General features: G+C 38.1%; 1 protein-coding gene across 1 annotated transcript; it reads right to left on the bottom strand.

Moving 5' to 3' along the window:
• On the bottom strand, positions 1 to 27076 carry MCEE (methylmalonyl-CoA epimerase). Its single transcript, XM_021680489.1, has 3 exons — positions 26976 to 27076; positions 16887 to 17224; positions 1 to 362 (listed from the first exon to the last, which is right to left on the bottom strand). The coding sequence occupies exons 1-3, from the start codon at positions 27040 to 27042 to the stop codon at positions 210 to 212; spliced, it is 558 nt and encodes a 185-aa protein (XP_021536164.1). The 5' UTR covers positions 27043 to 27076; the 3' UTR covers positions 1 to 209.
• Positions 27077 to 27236: the final 160 nt, after the last annotated feature.

Below are 27236 nucleotides of genomic sequence, written 5' to 3'. Positions count from 1 at the left end.
TTTTATTTTTTAAGTAATCTCCATACCCAATGTGAGGCTTGAACTCACAACCCTGGGATAAAGAGTCACTGACTGAGCCAGTCAGGTGCCCCTTTAATTGTGAACTCTTAAGTGATGGAAGGAGTGCAGGATTCAATGCTGGAGTATAATTCAATGGGGATTTTCAGTATATTTTGGTGGGGATTTTTAAAGTTTCTTGCAAATATAAATCAAGCTTGCTCCAATTCCACAAGAACACCACCACAGTCTTTAGGATGGAGAAAAATCACTGGCTTTCCATGTGCTCCTATTTTGGCCTCTTCACTTAGACTACGAATCTTCTTCTCTTTCAAATCCATCACAGCTGCATTTATATCATCCACCTTGAGAAAAGGAAATAAACAAGGACACTTTTGAGATCACAAAAATACCAAACTATAAGATCTTAAGACTTAGAAGAAACTTTGCAAGCTCATGAGGTCCATCTCCTCTGCCTTTGGGTAGAATCATTCTTAAACCATCACAAAAATAAGCGTAATGCTTCCAGAGAAGGAAAAGAAGTTGGCAAATTTTCATAGATGAGCAACCACAATGCTTAAGAGTTTTCACCATTAGTAAACATTTCTCCTTATAACCTAAAAAATTTGTTATACTTTATAATATTTTCTTTTAGCTGTACTATTGGCAATACTACACATATTGTTTTTTCTTAAGAGCTCTGAGTTCCTAATTTATAATAGAGAGATGAGGCCTAATAAATGAGACAACAGAAGCTCTTTGCAGCATATGACACAGGTTATAGTAGGTATTCAAAAGATAGGAGTGCTTCTCTGGATCCCCAAACCTCCCACCCGCCAAACCACCTAGTTACTACTTTTGAGATTAAAACTTCATATTTTCATGTAAATTACTATGAAATTGCCACCAAAATGTTTTTTCCCATTCTAAAAAATCCAAACATTTATACTTTTATAATTCTCTTCTAAATCATTTCTATTTTCTTCATATTTATTGGCAGTCTGGGAAAGGAGCAAATGTGTTTCTATATACTTTTTTTTAAAGATAGATAAATTTGATTTAATTAAAATTAATAACTTCTGTTCCTCAGAGACCCCCCAAAAGAGTGAAAAGGTGATGGGTATTTGTATCTATTTTTTTTGTTATGTTAGTCACCATACATTACATTATTAGTTTTTGATGTAGTGTTACAGGATTCATTGTGTATAACACCCAGTGCTCCAAGCAATATGTTCCCTCCTTAATACCCATCACCAAGCTAACCCATCCCCCCACCCCCCTCCCCTCTAAAACCCTCAGTTTGTTTCCCAGAGTCCATAGTCTCTCATGGCTCGTCTCCCCCTCTGAATCCCCCCCTTCATTTTTCCCTTCCTTCTCCTAATGCTATTCCTTATGTTCCACAAATAAGTGAAACCATATGATAATTGACTTTCTCTACTTGACTTATTTCACTTAGCATAATCTCCTCTAGTCTCATCCATGTTGATGCAAAAGTTGGGTATTCATCCTCTCTGATGGCTGAGTAATATTCCATTGTATATATGGACCATATCTTCTTTATCCATTTGTCTGTTGAAGGGCATCTTGGCTCTTTCCACAGTTTGGCTATTGTGGACATTGCTGCTATGAACATTGGGGTGCATATGGCCCTTCTTTTCGCTACATCTGTATCTTTGGGGTAAATGTCCAGTAGTGCAGTTGCTGGGTCATAGGGTAGCTTTATTTTTAACTTTTTGAGGAACCTCAAAATGAATCATTAAATTCTACCCCTGAAACTAGTAATGAGTTTCAAAACTCTGTTTTCCAGAGTGGCTGTATCTATACACTTGAAAGAATGATGCTCCTCTATCTTGAAAAGTCATCCTTAGACTGAGAACCCAGTAAATGGATGGAAAGCTATATGAAATCCCCTATTCCTAGGCAGTCATAAATCACCCCGGAGTTTAATAATCTAATGGCATTCTAAACATAAAAAAAAGCAGAGAGAATATAATACCCATGTACCCAACATATAGATTTACAATTGTTCATATTGGGGCACCTGGGTGGCTCAATCGTTAAGTGTCTGCCTTCAGCTTGGGTCGTGATCTCAGGGTCCTGGGTTTGAGCCCTGCATTGGGCTCCCTGCTCAGTGGAAAGCCTGCTTCACCCTCTCCCACTCCCCCTGCTTGTGTTCCCTCTCTTGCTGTGTCTCTGTCAAATAAATGAATAAAATCTTTGAAAAAAACAAAAACAATTGTTCATATTTATACAATCTGATTTTCAATGAGCCAAGGATTATAAACTAAATTCTAAAATTTGACAAACAACTGATAAGGAAGATACTGGATGTTACTATAAATAAATGATGATTTCTTCAAATAGTATACATCCTATTTGTACATTCCTGACAATGTTTCATTTTAAACTTGATAGCTATATCAAAGTCATGCCCAGACTATGATCATGGTTACTTCATGTATCTTGAAATAATTGGTCTACTCTCGTAACAGTAGAATTCCTCCTGATGGCTTATCTTTCCATATCTGGATATAATTAATGAATTTCATTCTATTGAATGTAACTTCTCTTTCCATTTTCCCAAAGTTAGTCTTAATTAGTCTTTTCATTTTAAAATAATTAAAAAATTATGCAGTACCTGAAAATTTAATCATCCAGATAAAGTTAAGTACCCATTTACTACCACCACTATCACTTTTCTCTCCCGAGGGAACTATTATCCTCAGTTCAGCACATGTTCCTCCAAATCCTGAAATAAACTTATAAACTTACATATATGTGTACTAGTAAAGAATTGGCTTTGTCTAAAGAGAGGTCTTGCTTCAATGTCTGGGAGATAATCTATGTAACCTGAGAGGAGTGTCTTTGTTTAGGGTAGAGGCTGGCCAGATTGATTCTTAAAGTAGAGCTGGCCATACCCAAGTCTTAGGGTAGGGGCTGGCCATGCCAGAAACCATGCGATTTAAGGTAGGAGCTGTGGGTCACATGGTATCAGTAGATCTGGAGACAGTTCAACCATGTCTTCAAAATTTAAGGTGAAATAACGCTAAATAAATAAAAACAGATATATCCTAAAAATAAAATGAACAATCCACCAAGATGACAAAACAATCTTGACTCTGCATGTACCTAATAGTACCGCCTTGAAAAATAGAAAGCAAACCGAACATGCATATTTCTGTCTCTCATACATCAAGCAGACAAAAGATTAAGGATAAGGACAAGCTGTAGTAGTTCTTTGACTGCTCTGGATATATGTGCCTTATCAGATATGTGATTTGCAAATATTCTCTTCCATTCTGTGAGCTGTCTTTACGCAAAACTTTTTAAGTCTGATGAAGCACAGTGTTATTACTTGTGCTTTTGGTGTTATATCTAAGAAATCATTCCTTGATTCAAGGTCATGAAAACTTATGCCTGTTTTTTCGAAGAGTTTTATAGCTTTAGTTCTTACATTTAGGTCTTTGACCCATTCTGAGTTAATTTTTATATATGGTGTACTACAGCTTTGTAGTGAAATGCTGTCTTGACCCAGTTCTGAGGCCCTGGCTAGAGGCTGGTCAGTTCTTCTCGAGCAACTGATAAAGTCCACATCCCAACCATTTCCCTTATCAGCCTTACACTCTTGAGCCATTATGTGCCCACTCTAATTGCCCCAGAGATAGATACCAGACAACCAGGTACAGTCCCTATGCCCCAGAGCCCACAGAATTATTCAAATTAGCCAATCTAAAGGGAGCCTATGAAACCTAACTAACCCCACCCCACTTGCCCCACTAAGCTGCCCCCTACAGCTCCAGTTTGCTGTTACTTTGTCCCCAGGTGCAATCCCATGTGGCCTACAGGGCAGCTTTCTCTCATTTGGAGTTCTAAGGAACAAAGAGTTTTGCTTTTCATCATCGCACCATCAAAAGAATCTTTAAATCTTATAAAACATAAGGTGTGAGGCATTCTTTTGCATGTGGCTATCTAGCTGTCCCAATGCCATCTGTTGAAAAGACTAGTCTTTCCCCATTGGATGGTCTTGCTACCTCTGTTGAAAACTTAATGTAAATATGAGGATTTATGTCCAAGTCTTAGCTCTGTTCTACTGATTTCTATGTCTATCCTTATGCTAGTACCATGCCATTTTGATTACTGTAGCATTGTATAAAGTTTTGAAATCAGGAAGTGTAAATCCTCCAACTTTGCTATTCTCTTTCAAGATTGCTTTGGCTATTTGGGATCCCTTGCATTTCCATATGAATTTTAGGATTAGTTTGTCCATTTCTACAAAGATGCCAGCTAGAATCTGATGGGGATTGCATTAACTCCATAGATCATTTTAGGGAATATTGCCATTTTTAACAATAGTCATATGATGCATGACATAGAATATCTTTCCATTTAATGAGGGCTTTTTAATCTTTCAACAATGATTTGTAGTACAATTTTCGCAGTTCTCTTGTTCAATTTATTCCTAAGTATTTCACTGTTTTTGATGCTATTATAAATGGAATTGCTTTCTTAATTCAATTTTCAGATGTGAGGGTTTTAAAAAAAAATCCAGATACATAATCTTTGCATTTTAATTGTTTAATCCATTTACATTTAATTAACATTCATATAGTTGAATTTGTGTATCATCTTATTTTTTTTGTCTCATTAATACTTCATTCTTCCTTTCTTGACTTCTGTTGGTTAACCATGTATTTTTGAAGAAAAAAAAAGAGAGTGAGTAAAACCAAGAAACAGATTCTTAACTATAGAGAACTGATGGTTACCAGAGGGGAGGTGGCTGGGAAGAGGGGTGAAATAGGTGATGGGGATTAAGGAGTGCAACTTGTTGGGATGAGCACTGGGTATTGTATAGAAGTGTTGAATCACTAAATTCTACACCTGAAACTAATATTACATTGTATGTTAACTAACTGGAATTTAAATAAAACCTTGGGGAAAAAAACATGTATTTTTGTACTATTCAATTTTATCTTAATTATATTTTAGTTATCCCTTGCTTAATTTTCTTAATGATTGTTCTAGAGTTTACAATGTACATTTTAATCTTATTAGTCTACCACTTCATATATAAGAAACTTACAACAGTATACTTCCCTTTGCCCAATTCCCCTCCTTTATACTATTATCATAAGTTTTTCTTCTGTTATAAACCCTACATTTTAAAAATTTCAAGTCAATTTTCTCTTACATAATTTAAGGTAAGAAGAAAGTTATTTTATTTTAACCTACAAATTTACCATTTCTGGTGCTCTTCTTTCCTTGTAAAGATCTGAGTTTTCATTTGGTATTATTTCCCTTTATCCTAAAGGGATGAATACTGAAAGACATCCTGAATATTTCTTTGGTTTTTCTTATAGTGCAGGTCTACTGGACAGGAATACTCTCATTTTTGTTCAACGTAAGATGTTTCCATTTCACTTTGATTTTTGAAGGATAGTTTCATCAACTGCAAAATTCCAGGATGACGGGTTGTTTTGTTTTAAACTTTTTGTAAGAATAGTTTTGGGCTCAAAGCAAAATTGACCAAAGGTACAAAGATTTCATACATATAACCCCTGCCCCCACAAACTCATAGCTTCTGTCATTATCAACATATCCCATCAAAGTGTGATATTTGTTACAACTGATGAACCTATACTGACAGCATTATCACCCAAAGTGCAGTTCACCTTAGGGTCATTTTGGTGTTGTACATTCTATGGGTTTGGACAAATATATTTATCATTATGATATCACACAAGGTGTTTTCACTACCCTAAAAATCCTCTGTGCTCTGCATATTCATCCTTTCCCCCATCCCCAACCCCTGGTAACCACTTATCTTTTTACCATCTCCATAGTTTTGCCTTTTCCAGAATGTCATATAGTTAAACCACATAGCAGATAGCCTTTTCAGACTGGCTTCTTTCACTAGTAATATATATTTAAGATTCATCCATGTCTTTTCATGGCTTGATAGCTTATTTCTTTCCAGTGTTGAAAATAATCCACTGTTTGGATGTACTAGTTTATTTACCCATTCCCTTACTGAAGGATCAGAGCAGCCTTTAATCTACGACTGATTCTCCTCACGGATAAGTCAGTCCTGAATACTCTACCCCATGTCCCATAAATCACAAGGACTTCCACTATGGTGGGTAAGAACACAAACTATTCCAATTGGTGTAAGGATTGTCCCCTCTAATCCTTTCAAAGTGTCCTATTCCCAACCTCAAGTAGCTTCTTCATATGCATGCATTGCTCAATATTCAGATGAAGACGTGAGAGGTACTGCAGATCTCTAGAAAACACTCTCTATGCAGCTCTCTTTCCCATACTTTATACTGCAAACTCAATCACCCTGGCCTCCCCAGACTCCCAACTTCTATTTCCTCAACTCAGGGAGACTGCTAACTCTCACTTGGATTCCCCTTCCTGCACTGCAGCCTCAAAACTCTCCCCAGCCGGTAAGCTGGGAAATAGTAGGGCTCATCTTGTTTCCCTTCTTTCAGGAATGTGTTGTGCCGTCTGATGTCCAATGCCAAAAATCATTCCATATATTTTGTTTAGATATTTTGCTTGTTTGTTTGAGGCAAATGGATAAATCTGGCCTCTGTTATATTATCTCAGCTAAATTAGAATTCCACATTGGCAGGGTTTTTTGTCAGTATCTAAAAAAATGTCATTACATACTATGTTATTTCATAATTTTTTTTTTTTTTTTTTTTTTTTTTTTCTGATTGCTTTTAAGATTTTCTCTTCATCTTTGGCTTTCAGCTTGACCATGGTGTGCTTAGGTATGGTTTTGTTTGAATTTGCCCTACTTGGGATTGCTGAGCTTCTTGAATCTGTGGGTTGATGTCTTACCTCAGATTGGTAGTGTACTTGCAGACTCTTCAATTATTGCTTCTTTCCTATTTTCTCTCTTCTCTTTTTCTGGGATTCCAACTATACAACTATAAAACCTCTGACCATGTTCTACATCTCTCTTATGATCTATTCTGGTTTTTTTCACCTTCCATATTTCTTCCTCTTGATTTTGGACTCTAGGCTCTAGAACTTAAGAAGATAAATTTCTGCTGTTTTAAGCCACCAAGTTTGTGGTAATTTATTACAGTATCCCTAGGAAACAAATACAACCACTATATATCCATACTGAATTTGAACAAGTAAATAAATGCATGGCAGATGCTGGGAGTCAAGTTTCTCACTGTTGGAATGGGCAGTTATGAATATCAAAGAAGGCTCCAGGGTTCACATGGTAATGGGTTATAGTTAGAGACACCAGTATGAACTCATGAGTTCATGAGTATGTTATATATACATCATAAAATTTCTATCTGGTTATGTAAATAAATATCTACCTATCTATCTATCATCTATCTATCTCTCTCTCTAGTATATACACATATATGTCCTTGCTCTGTTAGCTCAAAAGGCCAATTAACAGTGACAGACACCCCAGTAGCAACAAGCATACCAGAGCCCAGATCTTGGTTTCTAATACCATTCTCCAATAAAATGCACCAGGGCTCCTTGGAGAAATGTCTGGTTTTAGGCTAGGGCAGGGAATATAGATAATAAATCTGGAGCATCTTGCAGTGCCAGAAAATAAGGAAGTGTGGGAGGAAAACAAACAAAAAGATGGGGTACATCAGAGCCACAGGAGTCAACCCAAAGTGACCTTTCGACAAAGCTGGAACAATTTGAGCAACAAAATAAAGTGGTATTGGATTATAGCCCAAAGTATAAATAACTATAAATCTTCACTGATATAAATGTCTTAATGGATAAGTAACTTACTGAATAACGAATAATTAAATAAATAAACAGGGAAGAACAGACAAATCTTCCATTCAGGAAAATTCCAAATAACTTATGGAATTATCAAAGAGATGGAGCCTCTCTCTCCATCCCTTCAGTGTTGGCCTCATACGGAGAAGGGGGAAAAAAGTGTAACTTTACAGTGGAAAAACATGATGACATTTCCTCAGGTAGGGGATAAAAGTCAATATTAATAGTAATAAGTCATGTTGATAATATGTATCCTTGATGTGATGTGATGAGAATGACACTTTACCTCTGTGGTCTTCCTCCCCAAAATCAATAACCCTAGTCTATCTAATCATGAGAAAAACCTCAGTTGAGGGACTTTTTACAAAATAACTGGTAATCCTCAAAAATATCAAGGTCATCAAAAACAAGGAAACTCTGAAAAAGTGTCACAGGCAAGAGGAGCTTAAGGAGACATGATAACTAAATGTAATGCGGTATCCTAGATGGGATCCTAGAACAGAAAAAGGACACTGGGTAAAAACTAAGAAAATCTAAATACAGATTTTAGGTAATAATAATGTTTATCAACTTGGTTCATTAATCGTGACAAATGTACTATACTAGCAAGAGGTTAATAATTTTTTTTTTAAAAAAGGACCTAAAGAGATTAACAACCATTTGTAATAAGTGGACCTTGTTTGAGTCCTGATTAGAATAAGTCAACCTAGAGACATTTGTGAATCAAGCTAATAAATTTGCCTCATGTACTGTGAATAAGATGGTGACAAAAGATTTATTTTTAATTTTGATCAATATGATAATGTCATCATGGTTAATTTTTTAGAGACACAAACTACATAAAGATGAAATGACATGTTGTGATTCTTAGTTTTAAGAAAAAAAAATAAAGCAAATGTGCCAAGATCTTAAAAATTGTTGAATCTGTGTGATGGGAATATGGGAGTTCATTACATTATTTTTTTCTACTTCTTGTATGTTTGAAAAAATTTGTAACAGAATCATGATTTTTTTCCAAGTGCCCTTTTGGTAACTTCTACTCTAAATATAATCATGGATATTCTCATAGAACATTCTACCCAAGTACAAGTATCTACAATTCTGATGTTGCATCTCCATTTTTAGTATACTGCCTCTTCAATATCTCTTAATTCAAGAAATACTTCTAAGACTTAATAAATTAGATTTATATTTTGAAAAAATGCCTACACTAACACAGACACTTAACAGGGTGCTTTGATTTGACCCCTGTGTCTCTGATGCCTACATTAACATTGCACTAGCATCTATTTCTATTTCTGTTACTATTTCTATATTACTGATTTTGATTTTAAAGATCTTGTACCATATTCATCCTTTTGTTAGAGTGTTGCTATAAAATTTACAATTCTTCAGAAGTACTCCTAATATTTTGCTTGGCAGTAATAAAAACAATGAAAGAAAACTGTCTTAATTTTCTGAATTGAAAGTAGATGCATTATGTACTTTAAGGTTATAAGAAATGCAAAGCAATTTGATTTGGGAAATTAAGTCTTTCCCCCTAAGGAATAAAAATAACACAGTCAATAATAACCCATCTACAAATTTTTAATTTTACAGTCCTTTGTACAATTACAGTTATGCATCTTATAGCTCTGTATGACCTTGAATGCCATTAAGTGAAAATCTGGGCTATTTATTTCATCTTCTTATCAGCTTTTTTTTTTTTTTTTGGTGGTAGTGGTTGTGGGGGTTGTACCTTGTGTCTGGAAATTTATTTTAATTTTCTCCTATCATCTGTAAATTAAGAGTGCCAATACTCCAAATAAAAAATGTTTGGACTGTCACAATCGGAATTCTGAATCCTCAGATAAATCTTATGCTCTCTTTGATCCTGAACTGCCTCATCTAAAAAATGTCAATGCAGTCTTACTTGTTTGAAGATAAGAGTTGGACTAAGTAACATCTTTTTAAAAATCTTAAGGTATGTAATTCTCTGTGACCAAATTTTATGAAAAATAGTGTGCTACTTAAAAAACTTTTTTTTATTGAGGTATAATTAACATACAACATATTAATTTCAGGTATACAATTATATTGATTCAATAATTCTACACTGAGTAATGTACAGAATAATGTGCTTTCAATGGTGCATATTTTGACTACTACCAAAAATATAGGCTTTTTATTTTATATAATATTAGAATGATCCTAAATGATATCAATAATGAATGAAATTTAATCCTCAAATTGACATAAACCCATTAAAGTTAAAATGAAAAGTCTGGATAAAATATTTGTTTCAACTGTCTTCCCCCCCTCCCAAACTAAAAACTAAGTAAATTATGCAAACCTAACAATGTTACTTTGCATGGGGTTCACAGGGTTCTTGTGTATTCTTCAGAATTATGTCAGAAGGGCATAGATCACCTCAACTTCCACATTTGTTTAATTGACAGGATTCTTTTATTCTAAGAGGATCTCTCCTTTTCCTTCTTATTTTTTGTTGGTAGTAAATTTGCATTTTCTTTTACAAAATGATGTTAGCAATAGTTGGAAGTTTAGATTTTTTTTCCTTAACACAAAGTTTAAAACCTCATTAAACTGTCTACTTTTTTTGTTTTGTTCTGTTTTCTGGAAATGTTATCTTTCTATGAAACCCTCACATTTGGGAACTGGTGACATACAGATCACTCATGGAGCTTAGCTATCCCCTAGGGTTTATCATAAAGCCAAAAACGGAATGGAACTTTTTAAAAGTCTTTTTAAAAAGCAGACTTTTCTGCCTTTTTGGTTGAAGAATAGACATTCCCCAGTATGCAAAGTCCCTCTACTATGGGACTACTCAGAAAATAAAACTGCTGCATTTCTTTACACTTTTTTTAATCTTATTTTTTATTTTTATTTTTTAAAGATTTTATTTATTTATTTGAGAGAGAGCACAAACTGGGTGGGGTTGAGGGAGAGGGACAAGCAGACTCCCCACTGAGCAGGGAGCTGGACGCGGAGCTCGATCCTAGGACCCTGGGATCATGACCTGAGCCGAAGGCAGACACTTAGCCACCCAGGCACCCCAATCCTATTTTTTACATAACATTTTTATCATGCGCTTTTCCCCATCAGCCTGGTGCAGGATTACCTCTAGATGAAATCTAATATTCTTTCTGTACTTGTAATGCCATTTCTCAGACTGGCGAACCTGACTCCCATGATCTTCACTATACTTATTTGATTAAACCCTCTAAGAAATTAGCCCTTATCCCTGCTGCTGTCCTTCCCGCAGCAATGTACTCTTCACCACGTGTGTCTCCTCCCCCCTCCATCTGAGCTCCCAATCACTACCCCACATCACCAGGCCCCCCGTGTGGAGGCCTCCTAACCCACTTGGGTTCGGGCACTCCTGTGTAATAGTCCTCCTCACCTTGCTTGGGCCCCAACCTTGCGCACAGAATTGTCCCAAGGTGTACACATGCTTCTCGCTCTGTTTGGGCTCTGATTCCCTATACCTGCTTCCACCCCATGTGGATATCTGCCTCACCCTGCTCAAGCCCTGGCTCCCCGTATCAGGCCACCTCATGCAAGAACATTTACCATCCCATCCCATTGGCTTCAATTCCCCACTCTGAGTCACCATCTCCCCCTGCACTGATACACTCCTCACAGGACTCAGGTCCTGACTCTACATGCAGGGTACCCTCCCCCGCCACCCTCCCCCACACAGTGTTAATACCTCCTTCACACTACTTAGGCTTTTACACTCCATGATGCCCCCTCCCATCCACATGGATGCCACCCTCATGCTGCACTAGCCTCACCCCGCACTGGGCTAGCCTTCCATGCTGATGCCCTTCTCATGCTGATATCTGAAGCTGAGCTGTCTCCCTGCAGGTACACCCCGACCCCATCCTGTTCAGATACTGACACCCTGAGCTGGACCTCCTCATGCATGGGCATTTGACTCAGTCCCTGGCTTTCCCATGGCAGGCAGCTCCCACTTGCAGATGCTCTTCTTACCCAACTCTGGCCCCAATACCCTGCTCTGGGCTACTCCAGCTCTCCCCACAAACACGGAAACTATTTTGCTGTGTCCTACCTAAAGTCTTCAATACTGAATTGTTCAAGAAGAGAAAGGAAGGAAGGGGGAAAGAGCCATAATTATTCTGAATATTCTTTATTTTCCCTCTTGTTTTAGAAACTACAAAGTGATATTGGGTAAAACAAATAGATACCCTAATCTTGCCTTTAGTTTTATTTTGCCTTACATTTCTTTTTTGTTCTAATTTGCACTATTACTTATGTTCATTATTTTATATCTTATAAACTATATTTTGGTCAGTCACCCACCACTCCTCTGTGGAAAATGCAGGGCTTGTGTGAATAAATGAGGCACGCAAAACTCCAGGAAGATAGGGACTCTGTGTTTTGTTCAGCTACATATCTCCAGCACCTAAGGCAGCGAGGATCAGAGTGAAACTGAAAATACTTAACAATGAGCGATATAATGCAGACAAAGACACGAACCAAATAGAATAGAGGGGAACTTGTTGGGGATCAGTTCTGGAAGACCCCTGCTGAAAGTGTTAATGAATTGTGTGTATGTGCGCATGTACATGAAAATGAAACCGAAAGCCAACTTTGACAGAAAGCTGTTGATAAGTTGGTGAGAAACTAATTCACGTATGAGAAAAAAGTACATTTTGTATAAAATCTGTTAAGTCAACTAAAAGCTATGATGTCTGCCCATAGCAGACACACTGCTAAACCAGAGGTTTTATATGAGGTCCAAGTGGGAAAGAATATAAAGTATCCTGGTGATAATTACAGAGGAGAAAGTCACTTCTCTGATGGAGTGTATTTAACGTTTCAAAAGAAGGAAGGGCATTAAGAAATAAGTGGCTAAGAGCCATAAAGCTATAGAAGATTGTGAGCGTTTTCAGAAGACACATTTCTGAATGTTGCCTATCCCCCAAACGGGAAAAGCCAAAATCACTGGTTTTTAAATATCACTGTGTAGATGATATTTATCATTTTCTACCTTATCAAGCACCCATCTCGAATCTCCTTATATTTTCAAAGGCCAGATAGGTTACTTCCTCATGCATATGAGAATGCTGCTGGTTCCCACTTCTGGATCTTTGAAAATAAAATCATTCAATAGCATTTAGAAGTTTCCCACATTTTCCTTTTGCTTAGAACACATTAGTATATTGATGGCTATACACTCGTCCATGGATTCTTTGCTGCTCCTCCCATCAAGAGGCAGGGTCTATGCCCTCTTCTCTTGCAGGTGGTCTGCCTGAAAAGCTTGTGTATGACCAAGAGACTGGTGTGGGACTTCAGAGGCTGGGACAGAAATGGCCATGTGGTCCCACCTGGCTCTCCTGGGACACTCACTCTAGGGGAAGCCAGCTGCCCAGTAAGAAGTCCAACTATCCTTAAAACTACCATCAGCAGTTGAAGCTGAACAGGTTACATGCAGGTGCTCCTACTGGAAGGCCTGGCCAAGCACCCAGCTGCTGGCTGGAATCAACCGCCACCTCAAATGAAGCAAGCCTTCACATGACTGTACCCCCAGCCAGCATTTGACTGTAAGCACATGAGAGATCCCAAGTTAGAAGTGCCTGGCAGAGCCCTCCCCCAAACTCCCAGCCCACAAAATCCTAAGCAAAATCAAATAGTTGTTGTTTGCCACCCCAAAGTTGTAGGATAATGCATATCAATGGCAACAGTAATTGTAATGACCAAGGAAGTATTCTTCTGACCAATTCTATTACTTTTTGTACCTTCAGTAAAAGGCAATTTCAGACCCAAGTGGTATTAGCCAGAACAGACTAGGTTATACTGTGCTCAAATAATTTACCCTGAAGAGTCAATAGGATGGAAGGTATGCCAGATATCTTCCATTTGCCCCTTTGGTTTCCTTCTTTGCTGTGTTCCACTCTGCTTCATAACGCTCTGTGTGTCAGGAAGTTTATCTGCATTCAAAAACTTGCTTTTCCTCTGGGTCCACTAACAGGAAGATAGGAGGGTGGGGGACGGGTGAAGTGGGGATATTTAGTCCCCTGCCCCCGCCCTGCCCAGTTTCCCTGGCTTGCTCCCCTTAAACGATTCTTGTTTAGAGACCTGCTCAGTACACTTCCCTCGGTAGGTCCTGGTAATGGTCCTTCACTTGCCCCTTCAGACTTAGAGGTTCTAACAGTCCCCATCCCATCCCAGAGCTAGCCTTAAGGATACTGTGCCATGTACTACTGACTACCTAAACTTTGCCCATGTCTTATAAGGAATTCCCTTATTAAACTCTCCTAGAATCACCCAGTTTAATATGCCATGCATTTCTTGCTATTTCCCTAATCCTGTATCTGTGATTATAAGAATCATTAAATATGTCTTTACATTAAAAAAGAAAATTTACCCTGAAATCTCAGTGGCTTCGTTCAACAGAAGTGTGTCCTGTTTAAGGACAGGTGAGGAATTCTGCTCTATCTGGTGAGTCAGGGAATCAAACCCCTGCATGTGATGACGACTTCATTTCATAGACTGCGGCAGCAGGCGACACTAACTCTCCTATGTTTCCATCCTACAGCATATCGTCATTCAGAAAAAGTGTCATGTTATTCTGGCAATACCAGTTTTTCAAAATTACCAAGTGCAGCATAGATGGGCGGTCTCCAATACGCCTTCCCCTTTTCCTCCTTTTAATTAGAGCAACAGTGCAAGTTTTAGGAGGGTACCTAACCGCCTGACTACAGCCCGCACTTGCAGCCCAGAGTACCATGTGACGAAGCTCGGGCCAATGGGACATGAACAGGAGTGATATGTGTAATTTCTAGATCCTCTCTTTTGCCTTGTATGCTCTCTCTGCCTTCCCTCCCCTCTGGGACACCTCACTTTTAGACTGAGAAGAGAAAAATAAAATCCATCTATCCATCTACCTAGTTAAGCCACTTTATTTTTTACAGAGAGCAGAGAACAATGACAGGGGGTGTCATACTAACTTAGCAACTAACTTTTCACACCTTTTCCTATTGCACACCTTCATTTTATACTGACATACATTTTCATTTCCCCCTTTTAATCTGTACTTTTGAATTCGCTGTTACAGTACTGAACTTCCACTGTTCTTTACTTAACTGAACTCTAACTCACATGGCAGCTTCCTTTGAAGGCCTGGACTCTCTGATGTGGAACACAGACACTGTACTGTGGGAGAGGGAAGAGTCAATTCAAAGGTTGATGATCCTGCTTCTCATCCTGGGGGGGCTGTCTTAGACAAACCCTTAGACAAGTCCACAAAGACTTGCAGCCAAAATTAACCTCCTAAAAAAGGTGTAAAGCTTAAATATTAGGCTTGTTTATCTACTAACATGTTATGGCTTCCCCACCTCAAATTTTAAACTTAGCCAATAGAATGGAGGCAATGTGGTACCATGGCTAATAGTGCAGATCCTGGAATCAGAACAAATCTGGTTTGACTCTCAGCCTTCCCACTTACTACTAATTTGACTATGGGCAAGTTAACTGTCAAAGGTAAGTAGAATAGCTCATAGAGTAGCTGTAAAAATTAAAGAAAATAGTACACACTGAGTACTTGGTATACTGCCTGAGGATTCAATGGGAGCTGTTAGTATAACTGTTCCTTTGCATATGCTAGTCCCTCTGCATGGAATACCTTTCTCCTCTTGTTGATCTGGGGAATTCCTTCACATTCATTACAACTCATGCCCTGTGATACCCTCTCACCTCCTCCGCTGGCCGGGAGCAACCTTTCCCTTATTGATGTTACAGAGAAGACGTATGTATTAATTCTGTTTTATCAGAGGATAGTGTACTTGCCTGTTTAAATAGCTGCCCCCTCCTCACTGTGTGCATGGTCCGTTTCTTCTTCATTGCTGAATCCCACTATTCAGTGGAGTACACATTGTAGGTTCTCAAATATGTTTGCAAAATGAACTGAATAAATCCTTGAATTCACTCTAGAATCAACCCCCTTCTCTTCTAGATTAGGAATGAGGCCTACCAATTAATTATGCCATTCTTTCTATCAAAAGAATTGTCCTATCAAAATAATTTAAAGTGAAGCATAATTAGTATTGCTGATATTACAAAAGGCAGTTATCTGAACATGAATATCTACAGATACAGGCTCTCTAATGAGAATGTTCTTGTCTAACATTTCAAGTTTTCCTTGGGAATTGTAAGCAGATGCAATTGAAAGGTCTTAAAAATCACGGTCAGTAATTGAAAATGTATTGCTATTGTAATAAGGAACAAGTTATTAGAATTTAAAGGATAGAAAATAATCATAAGAATTTAGCATGTATATAGAAATTCTTACTCTATAAAGTCTTTTCACCTTCTTCTTCTAATAGCCTTGTGAGAGTGAAAGCAGCTATATTCCTATTACATGGGAGGTTATGTATAATCAATAAATACTATAGCAAAGATGAAAATCTATTTTGGCCAGCTTTGGTGGCCTTTGTTGTGGCTGTTAAATCCAGACTTCAATAAAATACATTATTATTATTATTTAGCTTTCTAGAGGGAAAGAGAATATATTCATGGATCCATCTTTGAGTAAGACCAATATTACCATTCCCTTTAAAGAACTTAATACCAGTTTCTGATGACAGTGACAATATGTAGTCTTAAAGAGTAAAAGACAGTTTGGTGGGGGGTGGGAGGCATGGGGTGGCTGGGTGACAGACATTGGGGAGGGTATGTGCTATGGTGAGTGCTGTGAATTGTGCGAGACTGTTGAATCACAGACCTGTACCTCTGAAACAAATAATACATTATATGTTAAAAAAAGAAGATAGTAGGAAGGGAAAAATGAAGGGGGGGAAATTGGAGGGGGAGACGAACCACGAGAGACTATGGATTCTGAGAAACAAACCGAGGGTTCTAGAGGGGAGGAGGTTGGGGGGATGGGTTAGCCTGGTGATGGGTATTAAAGAGGGCATGTATTGAATGGAGCACTGGGTGTATACGCAAACAATGAATCATGGAACACTACATCAAAAACTAATGATGTAATGTATGGTGATTAACATAACATAATAAAATTTTAAAAATGCAAAAAAAAAAAAAGACACTTTGTAAAAGAGAAATCTGAAACACCAAACATTGAAATAAAATACCTCAATGCAGATATGATGCATTCCTCCAGCCTTGTTTTTCTGTAGAAAAGCTGCAATTGGACTGTCATTTCCCAACGGATGAAGCAGCTCCATCTTGGTGTTTCCCAGGTTGACAAAAACAACAGATACTCCGTGCTCAGGAATAGGGACCGTCTCACTTACCTGGGCCCCCAGAACATTCTTATAAAATGCTGTGGCTTTTTCCAAGTCTGGCACTGCAATTGCTACATGATTGAGTCGACCCAGGTTCCACACAGGACCTGCCACTTGAAGCGAGGACTGTGATGTGGAAAAAGTTCTTACTTTTGGAACTGGAGTCTTAAGTCTGGAATAAAGCCCTGAAAAATGGAACAGCCATTGATATCCTTCTTTTGAGAATTAATGGATTTATAAAATTAATTTTTTAAAAAACTAAATGCATAATACTTGTAAAAATCATTTATATACCTATTCTGGTTTTAATTACTGAAATTAAATCAGAGAGATAAATGGAAAAACTATGTTAAAATTACTCTGCTCCGAAACAACTGTCTGGAATCAAAAAATTAATTCTGAGTTTTATAGTTTTAAAACAAAGATGGCATTTTTCATGATAATTTCTATTTACTGATAACACTTAAAGGATAAATGCACAGCATTAAGAATTACTTGCTATTCTCTGCATTTCACGAGAGGTAAGTTTGAATGTGACAGTGAAACAACACACATTTAATGATGAGAACAAGTAATTTTCTTCCCTACCTATAACCAATTTTTTTGTCTTATAGTAATATGTATTAAAGTCATGACCATTACAGTGCTTTCTAATGTGATTTTTTTTTGAATGATTACTAAGGAAAATATCTCGTTGGGAGAAAAACAAGCAAAGATTAAGATTGTCCTTAAACTTGTGAGAATTCCCTCTGAAACCAGATTTTTAAAAACTGTTTCTTTTTGTAATTTTGAAGAATTAGAAGCAGAACTGCTTCTGAATGTGAAGAAATCGCTTTCATTTAGAAACAGAAGAGACTTGTAATGTGTTCTCCCTGTGGATTACTGCTTCCCCAGTCCCCAACACACTGGATTTTAAGAGCCAGATTCTCCCCAGAACTAAAACTATATACATATACGAGGTCTAAAAATAATCTTGTAAAACTACATCACTTAATAAAAAAGGTACAAAATAGCAAATTGAAGAACACATATTCTAAACAATTAGATTTAGCTCTTAATGGAAAATACATTAAACAGTACTTAGTATCACAGAGCTCCAGCTAACAAATAATTAATTCCCCTTTACTGAAATTATTGATAATGAGATTAAAGTGACACTATTTAAGACCACAAACCTTGTGGGGAACTGCAGTCTCATGTGTGTAGTCTTTCAACCCCCACTCAACCGCCTAAGGATGAAAACTTCCTTACCAAGAGATAAAGAGCCCATACGGCCTGTGCAGGGCTTATCATCTTGCCCTGGGAGTATCTTTCCCTCTTTCAGGCTCAATGAATGCTCTTAGGTCTCAGCTTAAAGTGTGTGCGTCATGTGTTACATGAGTCCTCACTGTTATATCAGTCCTCTGCAGAGGGGGGACAGCACAAGAGGAGTGTGCATAGGTAAACTGTCCTGCATGGCCACTGGGAGAAACTCATTGGCAATGGTGGACCAACACCCACTATTAAAGGTAATCTTGCTCTGTTTCCTTTCTATGTAAGTAAAGCACTGTTCCATCTACTGCTTGTGTTTTCTTTGAAGACTCTGACACCAAGACGCAATGGGGAGAAGTGTTTAGAGTCCTCCCCTGGGATTGGTAACCAGTGTATGGTACTGCTTGACCAAAGTGATGCATTATAGGTCAGTAGAAGGCAAAATTCAGCCTAAGATAGTCTTCTGCTATGCTCGAGCCTGTATTACTGATTATGGAAATACCCAAAGGTTGTCATTATCAATAGGTTGACACAGCTCAGTTCTATGGACTCACTGTATTTTGAAATTCAAGTGTATTCCAAACTAGTACGTACATACATAAATGTACAATTGAAAGTAAATTTCATGAAAAGCATACCTAATCCTCAATAGATGTGATGTGCTCTGATATTTTCTACTCTGTTGTATTTTATTTCAGTTTTTAAAAAAATTCTGGTACTACCCACTAAATATCTATGTTGCTAAGTTTGCTGTAAAGATTAGATATTTGGTGTAAAAATATAATACGGTGCCAGACATACATAATGGGTACACAATAAATTCAGCCACTCTCATGATGATCATTTGCTAACTGAGTGGTATGCAGGGTAATCTGTGGAGACCAAGTAACCATCTCAAGAGCATGGTGACAGTGAATTTTAAAAATTCTAACCACCAACAAACTGTTCTTCCCTTGCATCTCTACTATCTGTGCATCTACAATGAAAGTTCAATACAGAACGTATTTGTATTAAAAAAAAAAACATTGTAGGTAAGGGCAATGATCTTTAGAGTAAAATGCACATCAAAAGAAGTCGTTTGCTCTGTGAAATCTTAAGGGTATCAAATATTGATTATAGGTATTTCTGAATTCTCTTTATCAGTGGTTTTTTGGGGTTTTTTTTTGTTTTTTTTAGATTTTATTTATTTATTTGAGAGAGAGAGACACAGCGAGAGAGGGAACACAAGCAGGGGGAGTGGGAGAGGGAGAAGCAGGCCTCCTGCCGAGCAGGGAGCCCGATGGCAGGGCTCGATCCCAGGACCCTGAGATCATGACCTGAGCCGAAGGCAGACGCTTAATGACTGAGCCACCCAGGCGCCCTATCCTTATCAGTGTTATCTTTATAAGAATTGGGGCAGCTAGCTGGTGGTTCTTTGGCAGGCATCCTATTACCAGCAATGGAACACATGGAAATATCAAAGGAAGAAATTACAAGATGTCCAAGTGAAGGTGAAGTTTTATATACTGTTCCAGTTTGTTGGGGGACATTCCAAAACCTCTGACACTGAAAAGGAAGCCCAAGCAACTCATGCTATTGGAAGCCTCCCTGTGGTCTACCCTTCTCCACAACCATTTTATTATGAGGAAAGAGTTATTAGAATGACTGGTTCTTTTTCTTTTTAATGGAACACAAAATCTTCATTATATGTTAGGAAAATAGAAAGATAATAACATCTTTATATAATGTAAAAATCAAGACTTTGTGGTTACAGGTTTATCTTATCTCTAGAAATGTAAACTAGCTTGAGAAAAAAATATCACTTTATTGGTCTTATTTGGTCTCTTGGAATAGAACAAAAATAAACCCAGTGATACTGGTGAGAATTCAATAATTCTTTAAAATGAAGGGTTAAGAGGGGCACCTGGCTGGCTCAGTTGGTAGAGCATGAGGCTCTTGATCTTGGGGTCATGAGGTCCCCATTGGGTGTAGAGATTACCTGAATAAATAAACTTAAAAAATAAAGGGTTAAGAAGATAAAAATAGCCAAAAAGTATATAAGATACTCAATATCATAGCCATTAGGGAAAGGCAAATCAAAAACACAACAGGATACCACTTCACACCCACAACTAAAAGTGTTGATGAGGATGTGGAAAAACTGGAATCCTTGTACATTGCTGGCAAGAATGTAAAATGATAGAGCTGCCATGAAACAGTTCGGAAAACTCAGAAAGTTAAACATACAATTAGCATGTGACTCAAAAATTCCACTCCTAGGTCCCTAAAATAATTGAAAACATGTACTTAAACAAAAACTTGTACACAAATTTTTATGACAGCACTATTCCCAATAGCCATGGAAAATGATTCATATTCGTACGGTGGAATATTATCCATACAGTGGATTTGAAGCAATGATACAACATGGATGAACCTTGAAAACACTATACCAAGTGACAACATTATGCTAAATGACAGCAGCCAGACAGTGCTATATGACTCCATTTATAGGAAATACCCAGAATGGGTAAGTCCACAGACAAGAAGCAGGACAGTGGTTGCCAAGGGCTGGATGGAGGTGGGAATGGGGATTGACTGCTTAACTGGCACGAGATTTCCTTTTGGGGTGATGAAAATGTCTTGCAATTAGGGGCGCCTGGGTGGCTCAGATGGTTAAGCGTCTGCCTTTGGCTCAGGTCATGATCCCAGGGTCCTGGGATTGAGCCCCGCATCGGGCTCCCTGCTCCGCAGGAGGCCTGCTTCTCCCTCTCCCACTCCCCTGCTGTGTTCCCTCTCTCGCTGTGTCTCTCTCTGTCAAATAAATAAAATCTTAAAAAAAAAAAAAAGTCTTGCAATTAAATAAAGATTATGGTTGCACAACATGGTGAATGTAACAAATGCTGCTAAATTGTACATTTTAAAACGGTACGTTATGTGAATTACCTTAAAACAACAAGGACAACAACAATGCGATGACTTTAGCTAAAAGTCTAAAGTGGGGGCACCTGGGTGGCTCAGTGGGTTAAGTGTCTGCCTTCAGCTCAGGTCATGATCCCAGGGTCCTGGGATCAAGCCCCACATCGGGCTCCCTGCTCCGCTGGAAGCCTGCTTCTCCCTCTCCCACTCCCCCTGCTTGTGTTCCTGCTCTTGCTCTCTCTCTCTCTGTCAAATAAATAAATAAAATATTAAAAAAAAAGTCTAAAGTGAAATCCTGTAGACCAAGCAAACTGGGGCAGGAAACATGGAATAAAGGGGTACTGTGATATAGACCCTTATAGGTACTTAATAAAAAAATTTCTGAAAAGTTTGCTGTCAACATTTAAAAAATTATACTTTCTCCTTTGACTTTGGCAACTTTTAGAAGATATTTTTAATTAGGTTGCCCTCTGACTGGCAGGAATTCACAATTCTAGTTTTAGGTTTCTCTGCCTCCCATCTCAGAAAGGTACAACTACATTACTTTGAACTCCATAATGTGTAATTTGTGACTATTCCACATCACTTCACAATAAACTACAATGTATAAATATGTGAACAAATGTATCAGATATTTAAAAACAGGAGTGTTGGAGCACCTGCGTGGCTTAGTCAGTTAAGTGGCTGACTTGATTTTGGCTCAGGTCAAGATCTCAGGGTGGTGAGATCAAGCCCCATGTTGGGCTCTGCACTTGGCGTGGAGTGTGCTTGGGATTTTCTCCCTCCCTCTCCCTCTGCCCCTCCTCTCTGCTTGCACGTGCTGCTCTCTCTCTCTCAAATAAATAAATAAATCTTAAAAAAACAAAAAACAAAAAACAACCAAACAGAATTGTAAAACACAAAAGGATTGCAAAGATGAGTGTCTACAGATTTAAGAAACAAATGACTTCCACAAATCAGGAATCTGATATATAAGAAAGAGATATGTTACCAAATCTGGTGTGTGTGTTAACTCTGATTCCTATCTTTCCCTCAATATTGGCTCTTACTAAATACTTTCAGTGCCTTGACTTAAAAATAACATTGCATTTCCTTCCATCTAGATTGCATTTATCTCAGACCAGTCTTTCCAATACTGGCTCCAAACAACTAAAGGCTTAGCTGCAAGGGTCTATACTCAAATGCACTAAGGGTACTTACTGTTTAAAAGAAATTATGTTAAATTTGTACATAAGGTGCCACAAAACTGTGAACAGTCACTTGTAATAAGGTCTTCCTAACAGGTCTAATAGTCACTTTTAATAAGGTCTTCCTATAATTTACACACTATAAGGTTCCCTCATTTGAAGTGTACAATTCAATGTTTTCTTACATATTTGCAAAGTTGTGCAAATTTTACATAATCTAATTTTAGAGCATGTAATAAGTTTTGAAGTCTGAACTTTTGTATACCTTATTTGAGGAGACATAACATACTTAGACAGCCATTCATCAAAAGTGCCTTCAAGTTGTTTGGTAAGAGGCCCATATATTTTCAGCATTCAACCAGTGGATTCACAGCACCATATACATATTTTCAACCTGTTTAAAACTCTGGTAGGAATAACTTTTTACTCAGCACAGTCAGTAAATGACCATTTTTTTTTACCCCACTTACATATGACTCCATTATAAAAGTAAATCTCTCCTCACAGTCCTATAACTTGACCACTGTTGTCTCCTATTAGGATCATCTTCTATTTTCAAAACTACCTTTTTTCATGAAGTTGATCCTTTGCAAGCCAAATTGGAATTTATCGTGTGCGCTTAATAGAATTCATTTTTCTGAGCTGCTCCTGTTTTTCTGTAAAGTATTATGTTCCTTAAAGGTGGGGTCATAACATGAGATTACCACATTATCCAGCAATACCACTTCTGGGTATATAGCCAAAAGAACTGAAAATAGGGCTTCAAGGATATATTTATATATCCATGTTCATAGATGTATTGTTCACAATAGCCAAAATCTGGGAATAACTTAAGTGTCCACTGACAGATGAAAAGATAAAATGTTGTGGACACATACAATGGACTATTATTCAACCTTAAAAAGGAATGAAGTTCTGACACATGGTAAAACATGGATGACCTTTAAAAACATGCTAAGAGAAACAGCCACTCACAAAAGGACAAATATTGTATAATTCCACATATGTACAGCACCTGGAGTAGTCAAATTCATAGAAAGTAGAATAATGATTACCACGGATTGGGGGTAGAGGATAACGGGGGCTATTGTTGAATGGGTACAGAGGTTCAGGTTGGGATGATGAAAAAGTTCTGGAGATGGATGATGGTGATGGCTGCGCAATATGAATATACAGTTGACTCTTGAACAAAATGGGAGGTTAAGAGTGCCAACCCCCGATAGAGTCAAAAATCCACATATAACTACCCAAAATCTTAACTGTTGACCAGAAGTCTTACTGATAACATAGACAGTTGATTAACACATATTTTGCATGTTATATGTAATATATATGCTATATTCTTACAGTAGAGTAAGCTACAGAAAAGAAAATGTTAAGAAAATCATAAGAGAAAATATATCTACAGTACTTTACTGAAAAATTGTCTGAGTATAACTGGATCCATGCAGTTCAAACCTGTGTTGTTCAAGGGTCAACTGTATTTAATGCCACTGAACTGTACACCTAAATATGGTTAAAATGGCAAATTTTATGTTATGTATATTTAACCACAATAAAAGAAAAAGTGGGGTTATTTAAGGTTCAAGCATCTAAAACAAGAGGAGAAATCAGAGCTGGCCTTTAGAATACACTTTTTTCATTTTACTTTTCCCTTATGACAAAATGTCTATACAATTTACCAAAAAAAATGTATCTTTATTAGCATCCAGTTCTTGCAATAAATGTATGACTTTTTGGAAGTTACATTCCCTTCCTCTTGGTTTCCCCCATCAACTACTGAATAAAAGTATTTCTAAAAATACACATATAAAAATGTATCTTCTCTAATATTCAAATTATTATTTATATGTTCACTTTCAGGTTTTGTGTCTAAGTATCATATGAGAAGCAGCATGCCTTATGGTTAAGAATGTGGGCTCCAGTGTTAAGCTGCCCTGGTTCAAATCTTGACCCTACCATTAGTTCTCTAACTTGGGCTAGTTACGTACCCTCTCTGTGTCTTTCTTTTCTCATATAGGAAGATAATACCTACCTCATAGAATTGTCATGAGACTAAAATGAATAATACATATAAAGGGTTTAGGAAAGTACCTGGCACAAAGTACATAACAAATTCCAAGAACGATCATTATTAGCACTTACAGAAAGGTTACATCAATAACTTGCTTATAAATGTAAGCATCTCTGATTTCTAACATAATTTTACACTTTTAAAGGAAAAAACTGACTGTGCACCTACCCTATATATGATACTAGACTCATATTAAAAATCTTTCTCAAACACTAAAGATTACTTGTATTACTTGTATTAATGTTTTGACACACATAGTATTTCTGTATTCCCTGCATCATTTCATCAATCCACAACTTACTACTTTTTATGACAAGGAGACTAGTCTCCTTTTACTCTGGAAAACTTACGGTGTGGGCTGTGATTTTAGAAGATCTTTGGTAGTATTTCAGTATTTAGTGACTACTAACACCCTGGTGGAATAATGCTGCTGGAAGGTATTACAGGCATAGTTCTCCTTTTGCTTTTTGATAAAGAATAGTGATTTACAATTTTTTCAAGTTAAAATTAGTTGTTTATAGAACCCTCTGACTCACCCACACTGCTCATGACTATTGCTTTGAGAACTCCTTTTAATATCATATAGAAGTGGAAACTATGTAACAATTCTGCCTTTCAAGAACTGTATAAGCTATCCTTATGCAGATACTCCCTAGTCTCTAGGCATTCTCCATACTGCTGGGATTTACCAACAGTAGAGAACTGAATCCTATGGTATACCATCATGTACCATCTTGTTGATTTGACCTCATTACCAGTAGAGACCCATGGCTTTATTTCATTGTTAGAGTTATGCAACAATACTGCCCTGTAAGCTTGCCTAAGTCTGTAATCTTGCCTAAGCAAACTGTGAAATCATGAATTCTGAAGTGGGAGTACATCATGTGCTAGCGTAGCTCTGCTTATTAGTTCTCATGGCCATAAAACAGACATACCAGTAATAGTTCAGTGAGCTCTTCAATCTTCACCATAACTCTGTGCATCAGAAAATATTATTTTTCCCATTTGCAGGCAAGGAAAATAGGCCTGATTAAGTAATTTCTTCAAGGTCACACTAAGCTGGGCCTCAAGCCCAGGTCTGTCTGACATCAAAGTTGATGTTATTAAACCATGATGTTGAATCTTCTCTTTCCTCTGAAATTTTTACCATTCTTTTGATTTTCAACTTTTAATATCTTCAGTGTATGTTTTATGAACAATATCTACATTCTAACAGATGGCTTTCTAAGAGATAATAAGAGATGACTCTTTGTCTTATTTTTCTTATCTTTGTTTTTTTGCAAAGGGTTACTTGCAACTGTGTGTGAGCTAAGATGCTGCTTGTATCTTACCAGGGAGAGGAAGGAGGGACCAGAAGGGTGTGTTACTATAAAAACTCGAGAATCACCTATTAGATTCATTTCAACAAGTTGTGCTCAGCCTATTTTAATGTTTTTTCATGTATACATATCACCTCTTCAAACTGATGAAGTGTGGAGACAACTAAAACTACTATGGTACACTTCTTTGTATGTGGCTCATCACTTAGCCCTGGTGACTTGCAATGATAAATGTATAAGAAATGTTGTGACTGGTAAGGAAGACTATAGTGATCAATAAAGAACTGGTTAGTTGGAGATGGGACTTCAAAGGATGGCTAGAACTGTACATTTGAATGGGTGGAATAGAGAGAGCATTATCTAGCAAGCCGATCTAACATTATTAAAGGTTCATCCCTGAACACTTTCTGAAGGTTCTAAGCTGAAGGCTTTATGGCAAATGTTCAGGAGTAACTCTTGAGACATTACCACCTGGCACTCTTCCTAACAGGGAATTTCAGATTAATTGAAATAGTGGCCCTCTGATGAAGAAGAGGAAAAAGAAAGAGGAGAAAGTGGGTGGCTTGAGAGTCAGAAAACTTGAGTTTATGTCATTACTGAGTCTATCCAGCTTTTTTTTTTTTTTTTTAATGGAGGTGTAGAGGACTCAAGGAACCTTCCAAATCCGTCTGCCTTTGTCTTTCCTGTTTATATATGGAATAATAAACATATTAAGGCAGGAGGGAAAAAACACTCCCTTGGTATTCTTCACACAACTGACCTCCGAGTGTTTCCAGAGGGATACTGGAAGTACTTGGGAGTTCAGTTTACGTTTTTTAAAGGACTTGCCCTTTTTTCTGGTTTCTCGCATCTCCTATGGTGTACTGGAAATGAACACTCACTGTCTCTCTGCCATTTACTTCATCTACTTCTGTCCCAGCCTTGCTGTCTGTCCCCTTGGGCAGGTCCCTCGCCTCTCTGAGGCCACCTATATAGAGGGGCAAGGTCAACTGCACACACCTCCTAAGGTGGCTGTGAGAATCGAATACTAGAACCCTCACGCTAACCTGAGGCGTTCCTGGGAGATCCCTTCTGCCTAAGGTGCTGACCGGGGTACAGAGCGCAGTGGACGTAGGTGCTCTGGCCACCGGCCGCCTCCTCCAGCTCCAGGTCTCGCGTCCCGCGCGCCCCGCCCCCCCGAAGAGCCCCGACCGCGCGGGGTATTCACCTACTGCGCTCTCGGCCGCCACCGCCACCGCCACTGCCGCCGCCGCCGCCTTCAACACGCGCGCCATCTTGGGAAGTGACCCACTGAAGCCCGAGGTGCTTCTCCCGGGAAAGGAGCTCAGTCGAGGGGCAGGTCAACGCGGCCGGGGGCGGGGCCTACGAGGTTAGGGGGCGTGGCGAGCGTTGCTGCGTTCCTATGCTGCCGCGGGTGGGCTTGTTCTTATTTTACGTATTGAAGCCACCCAGTGCATCTAAAGCAGAA

This window comes from Neomonachus schauinslandi, chromosome 9, assembly GCF_002201575.2.
Source record: "Neomonachus schauinslandi chromosome 9, ASM220157v2, whole genome shotgun sequence".
Classification (NCBI taxonomy): domain Eukaryota; kingdom Metazoa; phylum Chordata; class Mammalia; order Carnivora; family Phocidae; genus Neomonachus; species Neomonachus schauinslandi.
Note: the sequence above shows the minus strand (reverse complement) of the source record. Positions and strands in the feature narration are given on the sequence as shown.